At 47.4% G+C, this 24,506-nt stretch overlaps 2 protein-coding genes across 4 annotated transcripts in view; both read left to right on the forward strand.

Moving 5' to 3' along the window:
• Positions 1-20,738, forward strand: part of ptx4 (pentraxin 4, long) — a 60,068-nt gene extending 39,330 nt beyond the window's left edge. The window contains exon 2 of the mRNA XM_045721302.1: positions 19,391-20,738. Coding sequence (XP_045577258.1) covers positions 19,391-20,055 — 665 coding nt within the window. The 3' untranslated portion in view covers positions 20,056-20,738. The remainder of the gene's footprint in view (positions 1-19,390) is intronic.
• Positions 20,739-21,335: 597 nt separating this feature from the next.
• Positions 21,336-24,506, forward strand: part of LOC106594444 (H(+)/Cl(-) exchange transporter 7) — a 45,773-nt gene continuing 42,602 nt past the window's right edge. For 2 of the 3 annotated variants that reach the window (XM_045719689.1, XM_045719690.1), the window contains exons 1-2: positions 21,336-21,598; positions 24,295-24,372. In XM_045719689.1, the coding sequence (XP_045575645.1) occupies positions 21,488-21,598; positions 24,295-24,372 (189 nt within the window). In that variant the 5' untranslated portion in view covers positions 21,336-21,487. The remainder of the gene's footprint in view (positions 21,599-24,294; positions 24,373-24,506) is intronic. The other variant, XM_045719691.1, reaches the window with a different exon arrangement.

Consider the following 24,506-nt stretch of genomic DNA (forward strand, 5'->3'; position numbering starts at 1 on the left):
GGAGGATATGAGAGGATAGTCGTAACAGCAGGAGGTAGGAGGATATGATCAGGATAGTCGTAACAGCAGGAGGTAGGATGATATGAGGTGATAGTCGTAACAGCAGGAGGTAGGAGAATATGAGGGGATAGTCGTAACAGCAGGAGGTAGGAGGATATGAGAGGATAGTCGTAACAGCAAGAGGTAGGAGGATATGAGGGGATATTCGTAACAGCAGGAGGTAGGAGGATATGATCAGCATAGTCGTAACAGCAGGAGGTAGGAGGATATGAGGGGATAGTCGTAACAGCAGGAGGTAGGAGGATATGAGGGGATAGTCGTAACAGCAGGAGGTAGGAGGATATGAGGGGATAGTCGTAACGGCAGGAGGTAGGAGGATATGAGGGATAGTCGTAACAGCAGGAGGTAGGAGGATATGAGGGGATAGTCGTAACAGCAGGAGGTAGGAGGATATGAGGGATATTCGTAACAGCAGGAGGTAGGAGGATATGAGGGGATAGTCGTAACAGCAGGAGGTAGGAGGATATGATCAGGATAGTCGTAACAGGAGGAGGAAGGAGGATATGAGGGGATAGTCGTAACAGGAGGTAGGAGGATATGAGGGGATAGTCGTAACAGCAAGAGGTAGGAGGTTATGAGGGCATAGTCGTAACAGCAGGAGGTAGGAGGATATGATCAGGATAGTCGTAACAGCAGGAGGTAGGGAGGATATGAGAGGATAGTCGTAACAGCAGGAGGTAGGAGGATATGAGGGGATAGTCGTAACAGGAGGTAGGAGGATATGATGGGATAGTCGTAAAAGCAGGAGTTAGGGAGGATATGAGGGGATAGTCATAACAGCAGGAGGTAGGAGGATATGATCAGGATAGTCGTAACAGCAGGAGGTAGGAGGATATGAGGGGATAGTCGTAACAGCAGGAGGTGGGAGGATATGAGGGGATAGTCGTAACAGCAGGAGGTAGGAGGAAATGATCAGGATAGTCGTAACAGCAGGACGAAGGAGGATATGAGGGGATAGTCGTAACAGGAGGTTGGAGGATATGAGAGGATAGTCGTAACAGCAGGAGGTAGGAGGATATGATCAGGATAGTCGTAACAGCAGGAGGTAGGAGAATATGAGGGGATAGTCGTAACAGCAGGAGCGTAGGAGGATATGAGAGGATAGTCGTAACAGCAAGAGGTAGGAGGATATGAGGGGATAGTAGCAACAGCAGGAGGTAGGAGGATATGAGGGGATAGATCGTAACAGCAGGAGGTAGGAGGATATGAGGGGATAGTCGTAACAGCAGGAGGTAGGAGGATATGAGGGGATAGTCGTAACAGCAGGAGGTAGGAGGAAATGAGGGGATAGTCGTAACAGCAGGAGGTAGGAGGTTACTAGGGCATAGTCGTAACAGCAGGAGGTAGGAGGATATGATCAGGATAGTCGTAACAGCAGGAGGTAGGACGATATGATCAGTATAGTCGTAACAGCAGGAGGTAGGACGATATGAGAGGATAGTCGTAACAGCAGGAGGTAGGAGGATATGAGGGGATAGTCGTAACAGGAGGTAGGAGGATATGAGGGGATAGTCGTAACAGCAGGAGTTAGGAGGATATGAGGGGATAGTCGTAACAGCAGGAGGTAGGAGGATATGATCAGGATAGTCGTAACAGCAGGAGGTAGGAGGATATGAGGGATAGTCGTAACAGCAGGAGGTAGGAGGATATGAGGGGATAGTCGTAACAGCAGGAGGTAGGAGGATATGATCAGGATAGTCGTAACAGCAGGAGGAAGGAGGATATGAGGGGATAGTCGTAACAGGAGGTAGGAGGATATGAGGGGATAGTCGTAACAGCAGGAGGTAGGAGGTTATGAGGGCATAGTCGTAACAGCAGGAGGTAGGAGGATATGATCAGGATAGTCGTAACAGCAGGAGGTAGGAGGATATGAGAGGATAGTCGTAACAGCAGGAGGTAGGAGGATATGAGGGCATAGTCGTAACAGCAGGAGGTAGGAGGATATGAAGGCATAGTCGTAAAAGCAGGAGTTAGGAGGATATGAGGGGATTGTCGTAACAGCAGGAGGTAGGAGGATATGAGGTGATAGTCGTAACAGCAGGAGGTAGGAGGATATGAGGTGATAGTCGTAACAGCAGGAGGTAAGAGGATATGAGAGGATAGTCGTAACAGCAGGACGTAGGAGGATATGAGAGGATAGTCGTAACAGCAGGAGGTTTGAGGATATGAGGGGATAGTCGTAACAGCAGGAGGTAGGAGGATATGAGAGGATAGTCGTAACAGGAGGTAGGAGGATATGAGGAGAGTCGTAACAGCAGGAGGTAGGAGGATATGAGAGGATAGTCGTAACAGCAGGAGGTAGGAGAATATGAGGGGATAGTAGTAACAGCAGGAGGTAGGAAGATATGAGGGGATAGTCGTAACAGCAGGAGGTAGGAGGATATGAGGGGATAGTCGTAACAGCAGGAGGTAGGAGGATATGAGAGGATAGTCGTAATAGCAGGAGGTAGGAGGATATGAGGGGATAGTCGTAACAGCAGGAGGTAGGAGAATATGAGAGGATAGTCGTAACAGCAGGAGGTAGGAGGATATGAGGGGATAGTCGTAACAGCAGGAGGTAGGAGGATATGAGGGGATAGTCTTAACAGCAGGAGGTAGGAGGATATGAGGGCATAGTCGTAACACCAGGAGGTAGGAGGATATGAAGGCATAGTCGTAACAGCAGGAGGTAGGAGGATATGAGGGGATAGTCGTAACAGCAGGAGGTAGGAGGATATGAGAGGATAGTCGTAACAGCAGGAGGTAGGAGCATATGAGGGCATAGTCGTAACAGCAGGAGGTAGGAGGATATGAGGGGATAGTCGTAACAGCAGGAGGTAGGAGGATATGATCAGGATAGTCGTAACAGCAGGAGGAAGGAGGATATGAGGGGATAGTCGCAACAGGAGGTAGGAGGATATGAGGGATAGTCGTAACAGCAGGAGGTAGGAGGTTATGAGGGCATAGTCGCAACAGCAGGAGGTAGGAGGATATTATCAGGATAGTCGTAACAGCAGGAGGTAGGAGGATATGAGAGGATAGTCGTAACAGCAGGAGGTGGGAGGATATGAGGGGATAGTCGTAACAGGAGGTAGGACGATATGAGGGATAGTCGTAAAAGCAGGAGTTAGGAGGATATGAGGGGATAGTCGTAACAGCAGGAGGTAGGAGGATATGATCAGGATAGTCGTAACAGCAGGAGGTAGGAGGATATGAGGGGATAGTCGTAACAGCAGGAGGTGGGAGGATATGAGGGGATAGTCGTAACAGCAGGAGGTAGGAGGAAATGATCAGGATAGTCGTAACAGCAGGACGAAGGAGGATATGAGGGGATAGTCGTGAAAGGAGGTAGGAGGATATGAGAGGATAGATGTAACAGCAGGAGGTAGGAGGATATGATCAGGATAGTCGTAACAGCAGGAGGTAGGATGATATGAGGGGATAGTCGTAACAGCAGGAGGTAGGAGAATATGAGGGGATAGTCGTAACAGCAGGAGGTAGGAGGATATGAGAGGATAGTCGTAACAGCAAGAGGTAGGAGGATATGAGGGGATAGTCGTAACAGCAGGAGGTAGGAGGATATGAGGGGATAGTCGTAACAGCAGGAGGTAGGAGGATATGAGGGGATAGTCGTAACAGCAGGAGGTAGGAGGATATGAGGGGATAGTCGTAACAGCAGGAGGTAGGAGGATATGAGGGGATAGTCGTAACAGCAGGAGGTAGGAGGATATGAGGGGATAGTCGTAACAGCAGGAGGTAGGAGGATATTAGGGGATAGTCGTAACAGCAGGAGGTAGGAGGATATGATCAGGATAGTCGTAACAGCAGGAGGAAGGAGGATATGAGGGGATAGTCGTAACAGGAGGTAGGAGGATATGAGGGGATAGTCGTAACAGCAAGAGGTAGGAGGTTATGAGGGCATAGTCGTAACAGCAGGAGGTAGGAGGATATGATCAGGATAGTCGTAACAGCAGGAGGTAGGAGGATATGAGAGGATAGTCGTAACAGCAGGAGGTAGGAGGATATGAGGGGATAGTCGTAACAGGAGGTAGGAGGATATGAGGGGATAGTCGTAAAAGCAGGAGTTAGGAGGATATGAGGGGATAGTCGTAACAGCAGGAGGTAGGAGGATATGATCAGGATAGTCGTAACAGCAGGAGGTAGGAGGATATGAGGGGATAGTCGTAACAGCAGGAGGTGGGAGGATATGAGGGGATAGTCGTAACAGCAGGAGGTAGGAGGAAATGATCAGGATAGTCGTAACAGCAGGACAAAGGAGGATATGAGGGGATAGTCGTAACAGGAGGTTGGAGGATATGAGAGGATAGTCGTAACAGCAGGAGGTAGGAGGATATGATCAGGATAGTCGTAACAGCAGGAGGTAGGAGGATATGAGGGGATAGTCGTAACAGCAGGAGGTAGGAGAATATGAGGGATAGTCGTAACAGCAGGAGGTAGGAGGATATGAGAGGATAGTCGTAACAGCAAGAGGTAGGAGGATATGAGGGATAGTAGCAACAGCAGGAGGTAGGAGGATATGAGGGGATAGTCGTAACAGCAGGAGGTAGGAGGATATGAGGGGATAGTCGTAACAGCAGGAGGTAGGAGGATATGAGGGATAGTCGTAACAGCAGGAGGTAGGAGGAAATGAGGGGATAGTCGTAACAGCAGGAGGTAGGAGGTTACTAGGGCATAGTCGTAACAGCAGGAGGTAGGAGGATATGATCAGGATAGTCGTAACAGCAGGAGGTAGGAAGATATGATCAGGATAGTCGTAACAGCAGGAGGTAGGACGATATGAGAGGATAGTCGTAACAGCAGGAGGTAGGAGGATATGAGGGGATAGTCATAACAGGAGGTAGGTGGATATGAGGGGATAGTCGTAACAGCAGGAGTTAGGAGGATATGAGGGGATAGTCGTAACAGCAGGAGGTAGGAGGATATGATCAGGATAGTCGTAACAGCAGGAGGTAGGAGGATATGAGGGCATAGTCGTAACAGCAGGAGGTAGGAGGATATGAGGGGATAGTCGTAACAGCAGGAGGTAGGAGGATATGAGAGGATAGTCGTAACAGCAGGAGGTAGGAGGAAATGAGGGCATAGTCGTAACAGCAGGAGGTAGGAGGATATGAGGGGATAGTCGTAACAGGAGGAGGTAGGAGGATATGAGGGGATAGTCGTAACAGCAGGAGGTAGAAGGATATGATCAGGATAGTCGTAACAGCAGGAGGAAGGAGGATATGAGGGGATAGTCGTAACAGGAGGTAGAAGGATATGAGGGGATAGTCGTAACAGCAGGAGGTAGGAGGTTATGAAGGCATAGTCGTAACAGCAATAGGTAGGATGATATGATCAGGATAGTCGTAACAACAGGAGGTAGGAGGATATGAGAGGATAGTCGTAACAGCAGGAGGTAGGAGGATATGAGGGGATAGTCGTAACAGGAGGTAGGACGATATGAGGGGATAGTCGTAAAAGCAGGAGTTAGGAGGATATGAGGGGATAGTCGTAACAGCAGGAGGTAGGAGGATATGATCAGGATTCGTCGTAACAGCAGGAGGTAGGACGATATGAGGGGATAGTCGTAACAGCAGGAGGTGGGAGGATATGAGGGGATAGTCGTAACAGCAGGAGGTAGGAGGAAATGATCAGGATAGTCGTAACAGCAGGACGAAGGAGGATATGAGGGGATAGTCGTAACAGGAGGTAGGAGGATATGAGAGGATAGTCGTAACAGCAGGAGGTAGGAGGATATGATCAGGATAGTCGTAACAGCAGGAGGTAGGATGATATGAGGTGATAGTCGTAACAGCAGGAGGTAGGAGAATATGAGGGGATAGTCATAACAGCAGGAGGTAGGAGGATATGAGAGGATAGTCGTAACAGCAAGAGGTAGGAGGATATGAGGGGATATTCGTAACAGCAGGAGGTAGGAGGATATGATCAGCATAGTCGTAACAGCAGGAGGTAGGAGGATATGAGGGGATAGTCGTAACAGCAGGAGGTAGGAGGATATGAGGGGATAGTCGTAACAGCAGGAGGTAGGAGGATATGAGGGGATAGTCGTAACAGCAGGAGGTAGGAGGATATGAGGGGATAGTCGTAACAGCAGGAGGTAGGAGGATATGAGGGGATAGTCGTAACAGCAGGAGGTAGGAGGATATGAGGGGATATTCGTAACAGCAGGAGGTAGGAGGATATGAGGGGATAGTCGTAACAGCAGGAGGTAGGAGGATATGATCAGGATAGTCGTAACAGCAGGAGGAAGGTGGATATGAGGGGATAGTCGTAACAGGAGGTAGGAGGATATGAGGGGATAGTCGTAACAGCAGGAGGTAGGAGGTTATGAGGGCATAGTCGTAACAGCAGGAGGTAGGAGGATATGATCAGGATAGTCGTAACAGCAGGAGGTAGGAGGATATTAGAGGATAGTCGTAACAGCAGGAGGTAGGAGGATATGAGGGGATAGTCGTAACAGGAGGTAGGAGGATATGAGGGGATAGTCGTAAAAGCAGGAGTTAGGAGGATATGAGGGGATAGTCGTAACAGCAGGAGGTAGGAGGATATTATCAGGATAGTCGTAACAGCAGGAGTTAGGAGGATATGAGGGGATAGTCGTAACAGCAGGAGGTGGGAGGATATGAGGGGATAGTCGTAACAGCAGGAGGTAGGAGGAAATGATCAGGATAGTCGTAACAGCAGGACGAAGGAGGATATGAGGGGATAGTCGTAACAGGAGGTAGGAGGATATGAGAGGATAGTCGTAACAGCAGGAGGTAGGAGGATATGATCAGGATAGTCGTAACAGCAGGAGGTAGGAGGATATGAGGGCATTGTCGTAACAGCAGGAGGTAGGAGGATATGAGGGCATAGTCGTAACAGCAGGAGGTAGGAGGATATGAGGGGATAGTCGTAACAGGAGGTAGGAGGATATGAGAGGATAGTCCTAACAGCAGGAGGTAGGAGGACATGAGGGGATAGTCGTAACAGCAGGAGGTAGGAGGATATGATCAGGATAGTCGTAACAGCAGGAGGTAGGAGGATATTATCAGGATAGTAGTAACAGCAGGAGTTAGGAGGATATGAGGGGATAGTCGTAACAGCAGGAGGTGGGAGGATATGAGGGGATAGTCGTAACAGCAGGAGGTAGGAGGAAATGATCAGGATAGTCGTAACAGCAGGACGAAGGAGGATATGAGGGGATAGTCGTAACAGGAGGTAGGAGGATATGAGAGGATAGTCGTAACAGCAGGAGGTAGGAGGATATGATCAGGATAGTCGTAACAGCAGGAGGTAGGAGGATATGAGGGCATTGTCGTAACAGCAGGAGGTAGGAGGATATGAGGGCATAGTCGTAACAGCAGGAGGTAGGAGGATATGAGGGGATAGTCGTAACAGGAGGTAGGAGGATATGAGAGGATAGTCCTAACAGCAGGAGGTAGGAGGACATGAGGGGATAGTCGTAACAGCAGGAGGTAGGAGGATATGATCAGGATAGTCGTAACAGCAGGAGGTAGGAGGATATGAGAGGATAGTCGTAACAGGAGGAGGTAGGAGGATATGAGGGGATAGTCGTAACAGCAGGAGGTAGGAGGATATGATCAGGATTGTCGTAACAGCAGGAGGTAGGAGAATATGAGGGGATAGTCGTAACAGCAGGAGGTAGGAGGATATGAGAGGATAGTCGTAACAGCAAGAGGTAGGAGGATATGAGGGGATATTCGTAACAGCAGGAGGTAGGAGGATATGAGGGCATAGTCGTAACAGCAGGAGGTAGGAGGATATGAGGGGATAGTCGTAACAGCAGGAGGTAGGAGGATATGAGGGGATAGTCGTAACAGCAGGAGGTAGGAGGATATGAGGGGATAGTCGTAACAGCAGGAGGTAGGAGGATATGAGGGGATAGTCGTAACAGCAGGAGGTAGGAGGATATGAGGGATAGTCGTAACAGCAGGAGGTAGGAGGATATGAGGGGATATTCGTAACAGCAGGAGGTAGGAGGATATGAGGGGATAGTCGTAACAGCAGGAGGTAGGAGGATATGATCAGGATAGTCGTAACAGCAGGAGGAAGGTGGATATGAGGGGATAGTCGTAACAGGAGGTAGGAGGATATGAGGGGATAGTCGTAACAGCAGGAGGTAGGAGGTTATGAGGGCATAGTCGTAACAGCAGGAGGTAGGAGGATATGATCAGGATAGTCGTAACAGCAGGAGGTAGGAGGATATTAGAGGATAGTCGTAACAGCAGGAGGTAGGAGGATATGAGGGGATAGTCGTAACAGGAGGTAGGAGGATATGAGGGATAGTCGTAAAAGCAGGAGTTAGGAGGATATGAGGGGATAGTCGTAACAGCAGGAGGTAGGAGGATATTATCAGGATAGTCGTAACAGCAGGAGTTAGGAGGATATGAGGGGATAGTCGTAACAGCAGGAGGTGGGAGGATATGAGGGGATAGTCGTAACAGCAGGAGGTAGGAGGAAATGATCAGGATAGTCGTAACAGCAGGACGAAGGAGGATATGAGGGGATAGTCGTAACAGGAGGTAGGAGGATATGAGAGGATAGTCGTAACAGCAGGAGGTAGGAGGATATGATCAGGATAGTCGTAACAGCAGGAGGTAGGAGGATATGAGGGCATTGTCGTAACAGCAGGAGGTAGGAGGATATGAGGGCATAGTCGTAACAGCAGGAGGTAAGAGGATATGAGGGGATAGTCGTAACAGGAGGTAGGAGGATATGAGAGGATAGTCCTAACAGCAGGAGGTAGGAGGACATGAGGGGATAGTCGTAACAGCAGGAGGTAGGAGGATATGATCAGGATAGTCGTAACAGCAGGAGGTAGGAGGATATGAGAGGATAGTCGTAACAGGAGGAGGTAGGAGGATATGAGGGGATAGTCGTAACAGCAGGAGGTAGGAGGATATGATCAGGATTGTCGTAACAGCAGGAGGTAGGAGGATATGAGGGGATAGTCGTAACAGCAGGAGGTAGGAGGATATGAGGGGATAGTCGTAACAGCAGGAGGTAGGAGGATATGAGAGGATAGTTTAACAGCAGGAGGTAGGAGGATATGAGCGGATAGTCGTAAAAGCAGGAGGTAGGAGGATATGAGAGGATAGTCGTAACAGGAGGAGGTAGGAGGATATGAGGGGATAGTCGTAACAGCAGGAGGTAGGAGGTTATGAGGGCATAGTCGTAACAGCAGGAGGTAAGAGGATATGATCAGGATAGTCGTAACAGCAGGAGGTAGGAGGATATGAGAGGATAGTCGTAACAGCAGGAGGAGTCATAATATGAGGGGATAGTCGTAACAGCAGGAGGTAGGAGGTTACTAGGGCTTAGTCGTAACAGCAGGAGGTAGAAGGATATGATCAGGATAGTCGTAACAGCAGGAGGTAGGAGGATATGAGAGGATAGTCGTAACAGCAGGAGGTAGGAGGATATGAGGGGATAGTCGTAACAGGAGGTAGGAGGATATGAGGGGATAGTCGTAGCAGCAGGAGTTAGGAGGATATGAGGGGATAGTCGTAACAGCAGGAGGTAGGAGGATATGAGGGGATAGTCGTAACAGCAGGAGGTAGGAGGATATGAGGGGATAGTCGTAACAGCAGGAGGTAGGAGGATATGATCAGGATAGTCGTAACAGCAGGAGGAAGGAGGATATGAGGGGATAGTCGTAACAGGAGGTAGGAGGATATGAGGGGATAGTCGTAACAGCAGGAGGTTGGAGGATATGATCAGGATAGTCGTAACAGCAGGAGGTAGGAGGATATGAGAGGATAGTCGTAACAGCAGGAGGTAAGAGGATATGAGGGGATAGTCGTAACAGGAGGTAGGACTATATGAGGGGATAGTCGTAAAAGCAGGAGTTAGGAGGATATGAGGGGATAGTCGTAACAGCAGGAGGTAGGAGGATATGATCAGGATAGTCGTAACAGCAGGAGGTAGGAGGATATGAGGGGATAGTCGTAACAGCAGGAGGTGGGAGGATATGAGGGGATAGTCGTAACTGCAGGAGGTAGGAGGAAATGATCAGGATAGTCGTAACAGCAGGACGAAGGAGGATATGAGGGGATAGTCGTAACAGCAGGAGGTAGGAGGATATGAGGGGATAGTCGTAACAGCAGGAGGTAGGAGGATATGAGGGGATATTCGTAACAGCAGGAGGTAGGAGGATATGAGGGGATAGTCGTAACAGCAGGAGGTAGGAGGATATGATCAGGATAGTCGTAACAGCAGGAGGAAGGTGGATATGAGGGGATAGTCGTAACAGGAGGTAGGAGGATATGAGGGGATAGTCGTAACAGCAGGAGGTAGGAGGTTATGAGGGCATAGTCGTAACAGCAGGAGGTAGGAGGATATGATCAGGATAGTCGTAACAGCAGGAGGTAGGAGGATATTAGAGGATAGTCGTAACAGCAGGAGGTAGGAGGATATGAGGGGATAGTCGTAACAGGAGGTAGGAGGATATGAGGGGATAGTCGTAAAAGCAGGAGTTAGGAGGATATGAGGGGATAGTCGTAACAGCAGGAGGTAGGAGGATATGATCAGGATAGTCGTAACAGCAGGAGTTAGGAGGATATGAGGGGATAGTCGTAACAGCAGGAGGTGGGAGGATATGAGGGGATAGTCGTAACAGCAGGAGGTAGGAGGAAATGATCAGGATAGTCGTAACAGCAGGACGAAGGAGGATATGAGGGGATAGTCGTAACAGGAGGTAGGAGGATATGAGAGGATAGTCGTAACAGCAGGAGGTAGGAGGATATGATCAGGATAGTCGTAACAGCAGGAGGTAGGAGGATATGAGGGCATTGTCGTAACAGCAGGAGGTAGGAGGATATGAGGGCATAGTCGTAACAGCAGGAGGTAGGAGGATATGAGGGGATAGTCGTAACAGGAGGTAGGAGGATATGAGAGGATAGTCCTAACAGCAGGAGGTAGGAGGACATGAGGGGATAGTTGTAACAGCAGGAGGTAAGAGGATATGATCAGGATAGTCGTAACAGCAGGAGGTAGGAGGATATGAGAGGATAGTCGTAACAGGAGGAGGTAGGAGGATATGAGGGGATAGTAGTAACAGCAGGAGGTATGAGGATATGATCAGGATAGTCGTAACAGCAGGAGGTAGGAGGATATGAGGGGATAGTCGTAACAGCAGGAGGTAGGAGGATATGAGGGGATAGTCGTAACAGCAGGAGGTAGGAGGATATGAGAGGATAGTTTAACAGCAGGAGGTAGGAGGATATGAGCGGATAGTCGTAAAAGCAGGAGGTAGGAGGATATGAGAGGATAGTCGTAACAGGAGGTAGGAGGATATGAGGGGATAGTCGTAACAGCAGGAGGTAGGAGGATATGAGGGGATAGTCGTAACAGCAGGAGGTAGGAGGTTATGAGGGCATAGTCGTAACAGCAGGAGGTAAGAGGATATGATCAGGATAGTCGTAACAGCAGGAGGTAGGAGGATATGAGAGGATAGTCGTAACAGCAGGAGGAGTCAGGATATGAGGGGATAGTCGTAACAGCAGGAGGTAGGAGGTTACTAGGGCTTAGTCGTAACAGCAGGAGGTAGAAGGATATGATCAGGATAGTCGTAACAGCAGGAGGTAGGAGGATATGAGAGGATAGTCGTAACAGCAGGAGGTAGGAGGATATGAGGGGATAGTCGTAACAGGAGGTAGGAGGATATGAGGGGATAGTCGTAGCAGCAGGAGTTAGGAGGATATGAGGGGATAGTCGTAACAGCAGGAGGTAGGAGGATATGAGGGGATAGTCGTAACAGCAGGAGGTAGGAGGATATGAGGGGATAGTCGTAACAGCAGGAGGTAGGAGGATATGATCAGGATAGTCGTAACAGCAGGAGGAAGGAGGATATGAGGGGATAGTCGTAACAGGAGGTAGGAGGATATGAGGGGATAGTCGTAACAGCAGGAGGTAGGAGGTTATGAGGGCATAGTCGTAACAGCAGGAGGTAGGAGGATATGATCAGGATAGTCGTAACAGCAGGAGGTAGGAGGATATGAGAGGATAGTCGTAACAGCAGGAGGTAAGAGGATATGAGGGGATAGTCGTAACAGGAGGTAGGACGATATGAGGGGATAGTCGTAAAAGCAGGAGTTAGGAGGATATGAGGGGATAGTCGTAACAGCAGGAGGTAGGAGGATATGATCAGGATAGTCGTAACAGCAGGAGGTAGGAGGATATGAGGGGATAGTCGTAACAGCAGGAGGTGGGAGGATATGAGGGGATAGTCGTAACTGCAGGAGGTAGGAGGAAATGATCAGGATAGTCGTAACAGCAGGACGAAGGAGGATATGAGGGGATAGTCGTAACAGGAGGTAGGAGGATATGAGAGGATAGTCGTAACAGCAGGAGGTAGGAGGATATGATCAGGATAGTCGTAACAGCAGGAGGTAGGATGATATGAGGTGATAGTCGTAACAGCAGGAGGTAGGAGAATATGAGGGGATAGTCGTAACAGCAGGAGGTAGGAGGATATGAGAGGATAGTCGTAACAGCAGGAGGTAGGAGGATATGAGGGGATAGTCGTAACAGGAGGTAGGAGGATATGAGGGGATAGTCGTAAAAGCAGGAGTTAGGAGGATATGAGGGGATAGTCGTAACAGCAGGAGGTAGGAGGATATGATCAGGATAGTCGTAACAGCAGGAGGTAGGAGGATATGAGGGGATAGTCGTAACAGCAGGAGGTGGGAGGATATGAGGGGATAGTCGTAACAGCAGGAGGTAGGAGGAAATGATCAGGATAGTCGTAACAGCAGGACGAAGGAGGATATGAGGGGATAGTCGTAACAGGAGGTTGGAGGATATGAGAGGATAGTCGTAACAGCAGTAGGTAGGAGGATATGATCAGGATAGTCGTAACAGCAGGAGGTAGGAGGATATGAGGGGATAGTCGTAACAGCAGGAGGTAGGAGAATATGAGGGGATAGTCGTAACAGCAGGAGGTAGGAGGATATGAGAGGATAGTCGTAACAGCAAGAGGTAGGAGGATATGAGGGGATAGTAGTAACAGCAGGAGGTAGGAGGATATGAGGGGATAGTCGTAACAGCAGGAGGTAGGAGGATATGAGGGGATAATCGTAACAGCAGGAGGTAGGAGGATATGAGGGGATAGTCGTAACAGCAGGAGGTAGGAGGAAATGAGGGGATAGTCGTAACAGCAGGAGGTAGGAGGTTACTAGGGCATAGTCGTAACAGCAGGAGGTAGGAGGATATGATCAGAATAGTCGTAACAGCAGGAGGTAGGACGATATGATCAGGATAGTCGTAACAGCAGGAGGTAGGACGATATGAGAGGATAGTCGTAACAGCAGGAGGTAGGAGGATATGAGGGGATAGTCGTAACAGCAGGAGGTAGGAGGATATGATCAGGATAGTCGTAACAGCAGGAGGTAAGAGGTTATGAGGGGATAGTCGTAACAGCAGGAGGTAGGAGGATATGAGGGGATAGTCGTAACAGCAGGAGGTAGGAGGATATGAGAGGATAGTCGTAACAGCAGGAGGTAGTAGGATATGAGGGGATATTCGTAACAGGAGGTAGGAGGATATGAGGGGATAGTCGTAAAAGCAGGAGTTAGGAGGATATGAGGGGATAGTCGTAACAGCAGGAGGTAGGAGGATATGATCAGGATAGTCGTAACAGCAGGAGGTAGGAGGATATGAGGAGATAGTCGTAACAGCAGGAGGTTTGAGGATATGAGGGGATAGTCGTAACAGCAGGAGGTAGGAGGATATGAGAGGATAGTTGTAACAGCAGGAGGTTTGAGGATATGAGGGGATAGTCGTAACAGCAGGAGGTAGGAGGATATGAGAGGATAGTCGTAACAGGAGGTAGGAGGATATGAGGGGAGAGTCGTAACAGCAGGAGGTAGGAGGATATGAGAGGATAGTCGTAACAGCAGGAGGTAGGAGAATATGAGGGGATAGTAGTAACAGCAGGAGGTAGGAAGATATGAGGGGATAGTCGTAACAGCAGGAGGTAGGAGGATATGAGGGGATAGTCGTAACAGCAGGAGGTAGGAGGATATGAGAGGATAGTCGTAACAGCAGGAGGTAGGAGGATATGAGGGGATAGTCGTAACAGCAGGAGGTAGGAGAATATGAGAGGATAGTCGTAACAGCAGGAGGTAGGAGGATATGAGGGGATAGTCGTAACAGCAGGAGGTAGGAGGATATGAGGGGATAGTCTTAACAGCAGGAGGTAGGAGGATATGAGGGCATAGTCGTAACAGCAGGAGGTAGGAGGATATGAGGGCATAGTCGTAACAGCAGGAGGTAGGAGGATATGAGGGGATAGTCGTAACAGCAGGAGGTAGGAGGATATGAGAGGATAGTCGTAACAGCAGGAGGTAGGAGCATATGAGGCCATAGTCGTAACAGCAGGAGGTAGGAGGATATGAGGGGATAGTCGTAACAGCAGGAGGTAGGAGGATATGATCAGGATAGTCGTAACAGCAGGAGGAAGGAGGATATGAGGGGATAGTCGTAACAGGAGGTAGGAGGATATGAGGGGATAGTCGTAACAGCAGGAGGTAGGAGGTTATGAGGGCATAGTCGTAACAGAAGGAGGTAGGAGGATATGATCAGGATAGTCGTAACAGCAGGAGGTAGGAGGATATGAGAGGATAGTCGTAACAGCAGGAGGTGGGAGGATATGAGGGGATAGTCGTAACAGGAGGTAGGACGATATGAGGGGATAGTCGTAAAAGCAGGAGTTAGGAGGATATGAGGGGATAGTCGTAACAGCAGGAGGTAGGAGGATATGATCAGGATAGTCGTAACAGCAGGAGGTAGGAGGATATGAGGGGATAGTCGTAACAGCAGGAGGTGGGAGGATATGAGGGGATAGTCGTAACAGCAGGAGGTAGGAGGAAATGATCAGGATAGTCGTAACAGCAGGACGAAGGAGGATATGAGGGGATAGTCGTAACAGGAGGTAGGAGGATATGAGAGGATAGATGTAACAGCAGGAGGTAGGAGGATATGATCAGGATAGTCGTAACAGCAGGAGGTAGGATGATATGAGGGGATAGTCGTAACAGCAGGAGGTAGGAGAATATGAGGGGATAGTCGTAACAGCAGGAGTTAGGAGGATATGAGAGGATAGTCGTAACAGCAAGAGGTAGGAGGATATGAGGGGATAGTCGTAACAGCAGGAGGTAGGAGGATATGAGGGGATAGTCGTAACAGCAGAGGTAGGAGGATATGAGGGGATAGTCGTAACAGCAGGAGGTAGGAGGATATGAGGGGATAGTCGTAACAGCAGGAGGTAGGAGGATATGAGGGGATAGTCGTAACAGCAGGAGGTAGGAGGATATGAGGGATAGTCGTAACAGCAGGAGGTAGGAGGATATGAGGGGATAGTCGTAACAGCAGGAGGTAGGAGGATATGATCAGGATAGTCGTAACAGCAGGAGGAAGGAGGATATGAGGGGATAGTCGTAACAGGAGGTAGGAGGATATGAGGGGATAGTCGTAACAGCAAGAGGTAGGAGGTTATGAGGGCATAGTCGTAACAGCAGGAGGTAGGAGGATATGATCAGGATAGTCGTAACAGCAGGAGGTAGGAGGATATGAGAGGATAGTCGTAACAGCAGGAGGTAGGAGGATATGAGGGGATAGTCGTAACAGGAGGTAGGAGGATATGAGGGGATAGTCGTAAAAGCAGGAGTTAGGAGGATATGAGGGGATAGTCGTAACAGCAGGAGGTAGGAGGATATGATCAGGATAGTCGTAACAGCAGGAGGTAGGAGGATATGAGGGGATAGTCGTAACAGCAGGAGGTGGGAGGATATGAGGGGATAGTCGTAACAGCAGGAGGTAGGAGGAAATGATCAGGATAGTCGTAACAGCAGGACGAAGGAGGATATGAGGGGATAGTCGTAACAGGAGGTTGGAGGATATGAGAAGATAGTCGTAACAGCAGGAGGTAGGAGGATATGATCAGGATAGTCGTAACAGCAGGAGGTAGGAGGATATGAGGGGATAGTCGTAACAGCAGGAGGTAGGAGAATATGAGGGGATAGTCGTAACAGCAGGAGGTAGGAGGATATGAGAGGATAGTCGTAACAGCAAGAGGTAGGAGGATATGAGGGGATAGTAGTAACAGCAGGAGGTAGGAGGATATGAGGGGATAGTCGTAACAGCAGGAGGTAGGAGGATATGAGGGGATAGTCGTAACAGCAGGAGGTAGGAGGATATGACGGGATAGTCGTAACAGCAGGAGGTAGGAGGAAATGAGGGGATAGTCGTAACAGCAGGAGGTAGGAGGTTACTAGGGCATAGTCGTAACAGCAGGAGGTAGGAGGATATGATCAGGATAGTCGTAACAGCAGGAGGTAGGACGATATGATCAGGATAGTCGTAACAGCAGGAGGTAGGACGATATGAGAGGATAGTCGTAACAGCAGGAGGTAGGAGGATATGAGGGGATAGTCGTAACAGGAGGTAGGAGGATATGAGGGGATAGTCGTAACAGCAGGAGTTAGGAGGATATGAGGGGATAGTCGTAACTGCAGGAGGTAGGAGGATATGATCAGGATAGTCGTAACAGCAGGAGGTAGGAGGATATGAGGGCATAGTCGTAACAGCAGGAGGTAGGAGGATATGAGGGGATAGTCGTAACAGCAGGAGGTAGGAGGATATGAGAGGATAGTCGTAACAGCAGGAGGTAGGAGGATATGAGGGCATAGTCGTAACAGCAGGAGGTAGGAGGATATGAGGGCATAGTCGTAACAGCAGGAGGTAGGAGGATATGAGGGGATAGTCGTAACAGGAGGTAGGAGGATATGAGAGGATAGTCCTAACAGCAGGAGGTAGGAGGACATGAGGGGATAGTCGTAACAGCAGGAGGTAGGAGGATATGATCAGGATAGTCGTAACAGCAGGAGGTAGGAGGATATGAGAGGATAGTCGTAACAGGAGGAGGTAGGAGGATATGAGGGGATAGTCGTAACAGCAGGAGGTAGGAGGATATGATCAGGATAGTAGTAACAGCAGGAGGTAGGAGGATATGAGGGGATAGTCGTAACAGCAGGAGGTAGGAGGATATGAGGCGATAGTCGTAACAGCAGGAGGTAGGAGGATATGAGAGGATAGTTTAACAGCAGGAGGTAGGAGGATATAAGCGGATAGTCGTAACAGCAGGAGGTAGGAGGATATGAGAGGATAGTCGTAACAGGAGGTAGGAGGATATGAGGGGATAGTCGTAACAGCAGGAGGTAGGAGGATATGAGGGGATAGTCGTAACAGCAGGAGGTAGGAGGATATGAGAGGATAGTCGTAACAGCAGGAGGTAGGAGGATATGATCAGGATAGTCGTAACAGCAGGAGGTAGGAGGATATGAGGGGATAGTCGTAACAGCAGGAGGTAGGAGGATATCAGGGGATAGTCGTAACAGCAGGAGGTAGGAGGATATGAGAGGATAGTCGTAACAGCAGGAGGTAGGAGGATATGAGGGGATAGTCGTAACAGCAGGAGGTAGGAGGATGTGAGGGGATAGTCGTAACAGCAGGAGGTAGGAGGATATGATCAGGATAGTCGTAACAGCAGGAGGTAGGAGGATATGAGAAGATAGTCGTAACAGGAGGAGGTAGGAGGATATGAGGGGATAGTCGTAACAGGAGGTAGGAGGATATGAGAGGATAGTCGTAACAGCAGGAGGTAGGAGGATATGAGAGGATAGTCGTAACAGCAGGAGGTAGGAGGATATGAGGGGATAGTCATAACAGGAGGTAGGAAGATATGAGGGGATAGTCGTAACAGCAGGAGGTAGGAGGATATGAGGGGATAGTCGTAACAGCAGGAGGTAGGAGGATATGAGGGGATAGTCGTAACAGGAGGTAGGAGGATATGAGGGGATAGTCATAACAGGAGGTAGGAGGATATGAGGGGATAGTCGTAACAGCAGGAGGTAGGAGGATATGAGGGGATAGTCGTAACAGCAGGAGGTAGGAGGATATGAGGGGATAGTCGTAACAGCAGGAGGTAGGAGGATATGAGAGGATAGTCGTAAGGTAGGAAGATATCAAATGTATTTATAAAGCCAATGAAATGTATTCATAAAACCCTTTTTACATCAGCTGTAAGGGTGCGTGCTGGTGGCAGGGAAGTCAGGCGCAGGAGAATGAACTTGGTATAAAATGGAGCAGTTTAATAAGTGCTCAAAAACTCAGAAAACCAAAATATACAAAATAATACAAGTGGGTACAAAACCCGTCGCACACCAGAACATAACTCGCCCTTTAGTTACAAACAAACAATCACCGACAAGGACAATGAGGGGGAACAGAGGGTTAATACAGAACATGTAATGAATGGGATTGGAACCAGGTGTGATACAAGACAAGACAAAACCAAAGGAAAATGAAAAGAGGATCAGCAATGGCTAGAAGGTCGGCGACTTCGACCGCCGAACTCCGCCCGAACAAGGAGAGGGACCAATTCGGCGAAAGTCTTGACTTCAGCAGATGTGACAAAGTGCTATACAGGAACCCAGCCGAAAACCCCAAACAGCAAGCAATGCAGATATAGAAGCATGGTGGCTAAGAAAAACTCCCTAGAAAGTCAGGAACCTAGGAACAAACCTAGAGAGGAACCAGGCTCTGAGGGGTGGCCAGTCCTCTTCTGGCTGTGCCGGTTGGAGATTATAAGAGTACATGGCCATTAAGGCCAGATTGTTCTTCAAGATGTTCAAACGTTCATAGATGACCAGCAGGGTCAAATAATAACCCCACTGGGGATCTGTATTCAAATAGTTTTACAAAGTAGTCAGTTTTTGGGATCTGTTTTCAAATAGTTTTAAAAAGTAGTCTGTTTTTGGGATCTCTATTGAAATACTTTAAAAAAGTAGCAATTTTCGGGATCTGTATTAAAACAATTGAAAAATGTGTCATTTTTTGGGATTTGTATTCAAATAGCGTTACAAAGTAGTCAGTTCTTGGGATCTGTATTCAAAAAGTTTGAAAAAGTAGCCAATTTTTGGGATCTGTTTTCAAATAGTTTTAAAATGTAGTCTGTTTTTGGGATCTGTACTGAAATACTTTTAAAAAGTAGCCATTTTTTGGGGATCTGTATTAAAAAGTTTGAAGAATGTGTCATTTTTTGGGATCTGTATTCAAATAGTTTTAGTCCAATGTATCTACTATATTTGTTGCCTCTGAAAAGGAGATATCCCAGGTCTGATGCCACAACGAGTAGTTAAAACTAGAGTTATCCCAGGTCTGATGCCACAACGAGTAGTTAAAACTAGAGTTATCCCAGGTCTGATTTGTTGCAGTGTTTTTTGTTCCAGTACTCAATGACTATCTTGTCTCTCTCTTTTCTCTCCTCCAGTCTGTAATGTGGACTCCATGCTCCTGTTCCCATCAGCTTCCTCTGAGAACTACGTCACCTTCTCCCGGAGCTTCCCTGCTCTTCCAGAACTCTCCGTGTGCCTGTGGATCCGCGTCGACGTCGGTTACGTAGGAACGCTCCTCTCTTACGCCACGGAAGACAATGACAACAAACTAGTCCTATACGGACGCAACTCCTCCTCCTCCTCATACTCTTCCTCCACCCCCAGCCGAGCAACCCTGGACTTCGTGGTGGGAGACCCTGCGTACCGTGAGCTCCCTGTGGACTCTGTGCTGGACGGGTGCTGGCACCACCTCTGTGTCCTCTGGTCCTCTATCCAGGGACGATTCTGGCACTACACCGACCGGCGCCTGACCTCCTCAGGGTCACGGTTCAGGAAGTGTTACGAGGTGCCGGGAGGGGGGTTAGTGGTGCTGGGAGCAGAGCAGGACAGCCAGGGGGGAGGGTTTGATCCCACCGAGGGGTTCGTGGGGCGCCTGGCGGGGTTCACCGTGTGGGACCGGGTGTTGAGTCCTGGGGAGGTGACGGGGGTGGCTACGGGGAGGGGGGTACCCCGGGGGGTGGTGCTCGAGTTGGGGGACGTTGATGGAGTTCATGGGGAGGTGCAGCAGGTAGCCTGCGAGTGCCTGGAACACTGTAGCTGAGACGTCTGATTCCAAACCGACACTAACCGCTCGTCCCTCATCCCTCGTCCCTATAGGCACTCCTAGATCTACAGTGTGGTCCTTTAGGGCAGAGTGGGCTGGTTTTTACTCCTCTGTACTCGATTGATCAATTAAGGTAATTGATTTCCCCTCACCTGGTTGTCTAGGTATTAATTGGGAGTTAATTAAAAATAAATAATAACAAATAACAACAACCAGCCTACGGGTTTACTTGGGATTCAGCTGTCTAAATGTTTTAATATCAATCAATTAACTACCAGGGAGAATGAAGACCGGCAGAACTGCCCTTCGGACTTAATGTGGACCTATATTGAAAGAGGAACCCTAACACTTCTCTAACCTTAAACAGTGCCACTGACACACTGTAAAATGAGCATGTGAATGAAAGCCATCAATTATTACTTAAAGCAATGTTATATGGCTAAACAAAGACTGTTTCATATCATATATATTGTTACCCAGCAACAGACAGACAGAGAGAGAGAGAGACAGACAGACAGACAGACAGACAGACAGTTTAACGTTCAGATTGTTCTGTTATAAAGTCAACAGACTAGCTGCTAGTTGACCAACTGACGTCTGATGTCAGTTATTATCATGCTTATAAATCAAGATGATGTCAGTTATTATCATGCTAATAAATCAAGATGATGTCAGTTGGAGCTGCTCTCTACTCTACTGGATATATAACAGTCATCATTCATGAGACAAATGATCCTTTATCTATAAACATTGATTCAGTCAGTTCGTTTGTATTTGTTTGTTTGTCTTTGTTATGCATGGTTTTGTCTTGTCAGTATATTATTTCACTTGAGAGGGAAAAGCATAGCTTTTTTCTGTTGCCTACTTCAACTATTTCAATTTCCAAGGTCCTTGATGTTAAGACTGCCACAAATACCTAGATTATTCAATAATTAACCACCAACATGTAAACCATCAGTTCTTCATAATATGACATCGATATCACTGCCTGGCTCTTATGCTGTAAAATATTGGCAAAAAATGCGTCTTCCTCTCTGTTTTTGTCTCAGCTGTCAGTTAGAGAACTATAATTCCCAGAAATCCATGCGAACAACAGTTACGTTTGACCCTGTGTGCCACCGGTAGAAACCATCACGAGTTCGCTTATGATTTTAGTCATGTGGTATATCTTAATTGTTCCCTCTTTACGTCCTCACTCATCTCTCCTTATCTCCTTTTCAAAACCCATTGGAGGAGATGGTCAGAGGGGCGGGACCTCTGCATTTCTCCTCCAATGGGTTTTCAGAAGGAGACGAGGAGAGAGGACGCGAGGTGGGACTCATTGAGATCATCCCATAGGAAGCTAGAATGAGAGGTAGTTATCCAGACACAACTGCAAATTAAAAATAATCTCACTGATTGAGAGAGTGGAGAACTACCACGAGTAAGCATGGCTAATATCACGAAGAAAGTGTCGTGGTCGAGCCGAGGTGACGAGTCCGGTGGCGGCGAGAGAACCCCACTTCTCAACGGTTCCGAAGAAGTCCGATACACCAGACAGGTAGGGCTAGCATGCTAGCTAGCTAGCTAAACTAGCGAACACAAGCCGAACTGTCTAACGTTGCCGCTATGTGCCAGCTTGGTATGCATGATGTTTTCTAAGAGTAAAACATTATGTTTTGGTATGAGATTAATGATTTAGTTAATTTGCAATTCTGTAAAAAACGAGTGCCCCGCTTGTGGTTTGTTGCATGCAGGCGTTTGCAAATGCTGCTAACAACAAATGTAAACGTCATAGGATGGAGTTGGAGTTTGCTTTTTGTCTGAAAAGCATCCTCCAACTCCATCCTATGACGTTTACATTTGTTGTTAGCAGTGAGAACGTAAAGAGGGAACACGTTTTAGAAGTTTAACATATCGATGCCCATTTAACAATATGCCAAAGACTGGCAGACGTAAGAAAAATAGCTACAGAAAATCGTAATCTTTAAACCAGAGTTTCAGAAAAGAACCTAATATAATAACAAACACTGAACTCCGATTATTTTCTTAATTAAGGTACTCAGCGAATCAGCCTTTAGCCTGTAGATTCTGCTCATTGCGTCATTCACCACTTCCTAATAAGTTACACTGGCTTTACGACTAGAGTTAGTACTGTTTAATACATGTTACGTAAATTACACTGGCATTATGACTAGAGTTAGTACTGTTTAATACATGTTACGTAAATTACACTGGCATTACGACTAGAGTTAGTACTGTTTAATACATGTTACGTAAATTACACTGGCATTATGACTAGAGTTAGTACTGTTTAATACATGTTACGTAAATTACACTGGCATTACACACATGTTAACTGTTCAGTTGAGTTAGTACAACTGACTTCTAGATGTTAATACATGTTACTTCAATTACACAGAAATTACACATGATAACTGAGCTGTTAGTACTACTGACTGCTGAATGTTAATACATAACTGAGCTGTTAGTATTACTGACTGCTGAATGTTAATACATGATAACTGAGCTGTTAGTATTACTGACTGCTGAATGTTAATACATGATAACTGAGCAGTTAGTATTACTGAATGCTGAATGTTAATACATGATAACTGAGCAGTTAGTATTACTGACTGCTGAATGTTAATACATGATAACTGAGCTGTTAGTACTGCTGAATGTTAATACATGATAACTGAGCTGTTAGTATTACTGACTGCTGAATGTTAATACATGATAACTGAGCTGTTAGTACTACAGACTGCTGAATGTTACATGTTTAATTGAAGACACAGACGTACAGTTGAAGTGGGAAGTTTACATACACCGTAGCCAAATACATTTAAACTCAGTTTTTCACAATTCCTGACATTTAATCCTAGTAAAAAATTCCTTGTCTTAGGTCAGTTAGGATCACCGCTTTATTTTAAGGATGTGAAATAACAGAATAATAGTAGAGATAAGGATTTATTACAGCATTTCTTTATTTCGTTATATTCCCAGTGGGTCAGATGTTTGGAAGTATGCTTGGGGTCATTGTCCATTTGGAAGACCCATTTGCGACCAAGCTTTAACTTCCTGACTGATGTCTTGAGATGTTGCTTCAATATATCCACATAATTTTCCTTCTCATGATGCCATCTATTTTGTGAAGTGCACCAGTCCCTCCTGCAGCAAAGCACCCCCACAACATGATGCTGCCACCCCGGTGCTTCACGGTTGGGATGGTATTCTTCGGCTTGCAAGCCTCCCCCTTTTTCCTCCAAACATAACGATGGTTGTTATGGCCAAACGGTTCTATTTTTGTTTCATCAGACCAGAGGACACTTCTCCAAAAAGTCCGATCTTTGTCCCTATGTGCAGTTGCAAACCATAGTCTGGCTTTTTTATGGTGGTTTTGGAGCAGTGGCTTCTTCCTCGCTGAGCGGCCTTTCAGGTTATGTCGATATAGGACTCGTTTTACTGTGGATATAGATACTTTTGTACCTGTTTCCTCCAGCATTTTCACAAGGCCCTTTGCTGTTGTTCTGGGATTGATTAGCACTTTTCGCACCAAAGTGCGTTCATCTCTAGGAGACAGAACGCGTCTCCTTCCTGAGCGGTATGACGGCTGCGTGGTCCCATGGTGTTTATACTTGCGTACTATTGCTTGTACAGATGAACGTGGTACCTTCAGGCGTTTGGAAATTGCTCCCAAGGATGAACCAGACTTGTGGAGGTCTACAATTGTTTTTCTGAGGTCTTGGCTGATTTCTTTTGATTTTCCCATGATGTCTAGCAAAGAGGCACTGAGTTTGAAGGTAGGCCTTGAAATACATCCACAGGTACACCTCCAATTGACTCAGGCTAATTGACATCATTTATCAGAAGCTTCTAAAGCCATGGCATCATTTTCTGGAATTTTCCAAGCTGTTTAAAGTCAGTCAACTTATTGTATGTAAACTTCTGGCCCACTGGAATTGTGATACATTGAAATAATCTGTCTGTAAACAATTGTTGGAAAAATGACTTGTGTCATGCACAAAGTAGATGTCCTAACCGACTATACTTTGTTAACAAGTGGTTGAAAAACGAGTTTTAATGACTCCAACCTAAGTGTATGTAAACTTTCGACTTCAACCGTACTTTTTTCCACAGACATTACACATGTTAACTTAGTGATGCTAAATGTTAGCTAGGCCTACATGTTTACATTGAAGAAACATAGACAGATCTTTCTAATTCTCTGCGCTGTGTAATGTGTTTGGTCCGTAGTTGTCCGGGGACGGTGGTATGTTTCACATAGGCAGACTGAGCACGGTGGATCTGGAGGAGGATATGACGTCAGACGAGGTAAAGTTCAGCTTTCTATCAATGTGACATCTCATCCGTCTGCTGCAACCTAACACGCTGACCTAACTGGCTGCTGCTGCAGCCTAACACGCTGACCTAACTGGCTGCTGCTGCAACCTAACACGCTGACCTAA

The sequence above is a fragment of the Salmo salar genome, chromosome ssa06, assembly GCF_905237065.1.
Source record: "Salmo salar chromosome ssa06, Ssal_v3.1, whole genome shotgun sequence".
NCBI lineage: Eukaryota > Metazoa > Chordata > Actinopteri > Salmoniformes > Salmonidae > Salmo > Salmo salar.